Source organism: Primulina tabacum, chromosome 6, assembly GCF_025594145.1.
Source record: "Primulina tabacum isolate GXHZ01 chromosome 6, ASM2559414v2, whole genome shotgun sequence".
NCBI lineage: Eukaryota > Viridiplantae > Streptophyta > Magnoliopsida > Lamiales > Gesneriaceae > Primulina > Primulina tabacum.
Window position 1 is genome coordinate 41,923,085 of NC_134555.1, and position 3,916 is coordinate 41,927,000.

Sequence of the window (3,916 nt, forward strand, 5' to 3'; positions counted from 1 at the left end):
AAGACTGATGAAGTCAGAAGTTTAAAATTTTTATTTTCCATTATATTAAATTAATTTTGGCTCATAAATTAATTTTTTTGTTAGAATATAAACATTATGTGATTCATATTATTACTTTTTTACGTCAGTATATCAAGTTCTATTTTACATCTCGGGAAAAAAAATTTGGCTCTATATATTTATCTTTTTGCGATTTTAATTCTCTATTTACCAAATTTCAGTTTTAGTCAGTTATTTTTGTTTTTTTTCGTTTTGTTTTTTTGTTGCAATTTTAGGCATTTTTTTGACATGACAACAATGTGGAATTGATGTGGTGGCGACATGATGCTGATGTTTTCTGAGTCACATGAGCATCCGTGGTGAAAAAAAACTAAAATTACCAATAAATTAAAGATACAAAACTAAAACTGAAAATTGACATCATAGAATATCAGAATTTATATATTTTTTTATACATGTTGCAATTTTGGCAATATTTAATTTTTTCGCGAGAATACTGATGTGACAGACATCAATAGAATATGTTGTCGCACAACACCACATCAATATCGCGTCAAAAAAGCATTAAAATTGCACAAAAAACAAAGATATTGGTTAATACTTAAATTTAACTACAAAAATACCAAAATCATAAAAACATATATAAATATATAATACCAAATCACCAAATATTCCAAAAAATGTGTTATAAGTTAATATAGATAGTCTTGGTCCACTAATCAGTTAAGATCAAATCTTAGTATAATAAATTGGTTTATTTCACATTTAATCCGATTTTGACAAATTGAAAAACCCAAAATCTATGTACATCAACTTGTAGGGTCTATTTTGGAATTTTTTTCAAAGATAACCACACTCGATAGCTACATAAAATGCATTCCCCAACTGATAGTAACACTTGCACTTGAATAACTTCTATCCCCACCACATCTGGGCAATGAAATAAATAGTTATAACAAATGCGTATTATATATATATATATATATATTATAATATATAAAGAGGAATCAAGAAACCTAATTATAGAACTGAATTTGGATCCACAGAAGAAATGGTTGTTGGGCTGAAAATAAAAGATGAACACCAAGCAAGGGAGGCGGGTGACAAGCTAAACCCAAGCGGGCTAAGATCCCCATAAGTAGTATCAAATGATCTCCGTTGAGTTTCTTCATACAATGGCCTCATGGCCAGACGATGAGCATGTGGCGGAGAGAGGTTGAGAGGTGGTGGCGCCACCTCTTGCGGCCGCGTTGGCTGGAACTCCTGTGCACTTGTCAGCTTCTGAACAACATCCTTAAAGGAAAGGGGATCAACCTTGTAGATTTTTGGTGGGGTTGGCGGCAGTGGTGCGATGGGTTTCTTCATCATGATATTCTTGGATGGGTGCTTACGAACCGAATGAAGCGACGAACGGAAACCCACCGGGATTTTTCCCGTCTTTTTTCCTGGTTCTTGATATCGAGGGTTAAGTTGGACTGAAGAATTCGATGAATAAGAATCATACGAAGAAGAAGACGACGAGTCCATTGTTATTCAGATAATTTCTGATGAAAATTTCCAGGTATTTCGGAGAGCTATATATAGATATAGTGCATGGATACATTATTAAATTCAAGTATTTAAATTCAAATACATAGGGAAAGAAAAATGAAACACCTTGAAATTGTATAAATCCAAAATGGGCTCGGATTCTATTATTAATTTGTCGTAAGCGTCGGCGATTGGATTGCAAAATTTGACCAAGTAAAGGAATTAGCTCACCCCTATTATTGTATCATTCATTGCTGTGGTTGACATTAGGTTTGTTGACAATTTCTTGATTCTATGCTTCAGTACTACATCGTGCATTAAATTCTTATATTAATTATGGATACTTCAGATCCAAATTATGTTGCTTCTAGAGCTAATATTCTCACTTCCACAAAACTATATTGTTGAGGAATTAATTAAGATGTATGATGGGTTTTCTACAAAATTTGTAAACTAAATTGATCTGATTAATCATTTAGCTTAAATTATATTTTCAATTCAATGAAGTTACTTGGTTTCTTTTGCAATTTTTTGGTCTTTTCTCCCTGAAATAAGGATAAATATAATACTGAATATTCAGGCTACCGTTTCTGATATGACACTGAATATTTCTGCTCTCCATTAACAATAAAAAAAAGTTAAAAGTGAAAAAAAAACTAAATTATTGTATTAATGTCTATCATCGATTATTATAAGACCATCATCGATTATTATAAGACCAAAATCTAATTTAATCAACTTCAAGTGTTTATTTCCCAAAGAAAAGTCCAAAAATAATTAAAAAAAAAATAGTGCCTTTGGATAGAGGCAAGCTTTTGTAATTTAGTGTAGCATCAATAGCGGATTTGAAGTGAATTTTTTATATTCAATTAGACAGTCTCCTAAACTGGTCTCCAACATTTATTGCGAGCTGCCATCTACAATATATAGGTCTAAATTTAGGTTCATGAGATCTTATCTACGTGAGCATTATCCTCACTTCATTTCAACGGGTAAGATCTTGTCACACATACAATTTCAAAAAAAAAAAAAGTGGGTCCTATATATGCATGGGCAAATCTTGGTCATCCATCCTATCATGGGGACAATGCCAACATGGGTATGATGAAATAAAACCTAAATTTATTGATGAGTTCAGCTAACTTAAGAGTAATATCTTAATTTTAAATCTAATTATTCATGTTTTGTCACATAAGTACTATTAACTCTTAGATACGTTATTAGGGTACTATCCTACCCTTAGGGTGGCATCTCTTTTCCAATTATCTAGAAAGCCCAGCTGCCTGACGTTAGAGGCGTGTTTGGATTGATGTATTTTAAGCTATAGATTTCAAAATTCGTAATTATAAATCTATTTGATTTTTAGATGAATATATGTTAGGTGAATTGAATTATAAATCCACCATTCTATTAATTTATATCGATGTAATGATAATTCTTATGGATTTGAAATACATTCAAAATGGATGTCATTTTAAATCTATTTTTCAAACCCTTGCTCAAATTAAATACTTTCATCCAAACAAAACCTAAAAGAAAAAGTCGACAACCATTAATGAGTAACGATGTGAGATAAGTGGATCCAAATTTTTCTTTCTTTAAACAAAATGATGTAAATTCCATCTACCGGACATCTTCTCATAATAATATGTTCTTAATAACAAATAGATAATATGTCCGCTTCTTCCACTATATATGTAGTTCATTTTAAAGTAAAAAACATCCATGGTAGATATTATATTATTGGAAATGATAGTATATTTGTTTTGATTATGATAAAATGTTAATTAAATGGATGGGAATGTAACTTCTTTCCCCATCAACTTTTCCTAGTTTGAGTTTTAGTCTTAATTTTTCCAAGTGTGGTTTTGGTGCATGAATTTCAACATTTTTTTGTTTTCAATCTTACTTCGTTAGAGTGCTGATGTGTCATCAAAAAACAATGACGTGACATCAAAAATTATTAACTTATCTCATGTCACATAAGTAATTAGGCCAAAATAGCTAAAAATTAGAAGTTGGTATATGAAAATCAAACTTGAATAACTTAGTAGATCAAAACCCAATAAGAAAAGTTTTTTTCTTCAACAGATTAAAATACATTGAGATTTATAGGTTCTGACAAAAGAAAAGCCAACCGCCAATTATGGTAGTTCAGCATAGCTGCTTCAATTCTAGAAATATTAAAATACATCGAGATTTAAAATGACGATCATATCATAATTTGAAAAATAATAATGGACTAAACTGAATTTAAAATAATAAATTAAAAAAAGAAAACAAAAACAAAAACATAAAAACCAATTTTGCTACCTAGGATTGAACTGGGGACTTAAATGTCCAAACAAATACCATGTCTAATAAGATTCAAGTGTTTTGGATTAGA

The 3,916-nt window shown here is 30.5% G+C and overlaps 1 protein-coding gene across 1 annotated transcript; it reads right to left on the minus strand.

Annotated features, from left to right (window-relative positions):
* Positions 1–1,020: 1,020 nt before the first annotated feature.
* Positions 1,021–1,527, minus strand: LOC142550290 (uncharacterized). The gene has a single exon (XM_075659517.1). It carries the CDS (start codon positions 1,525–1,527, stop codon positions 1,021–1,023), a length of 507 nt encoding a protein of 168 aa, XP_075515632.1.
* Between the last annotated feature and the right edge of the window lie 2,389 nt (positions 1,528–3,916).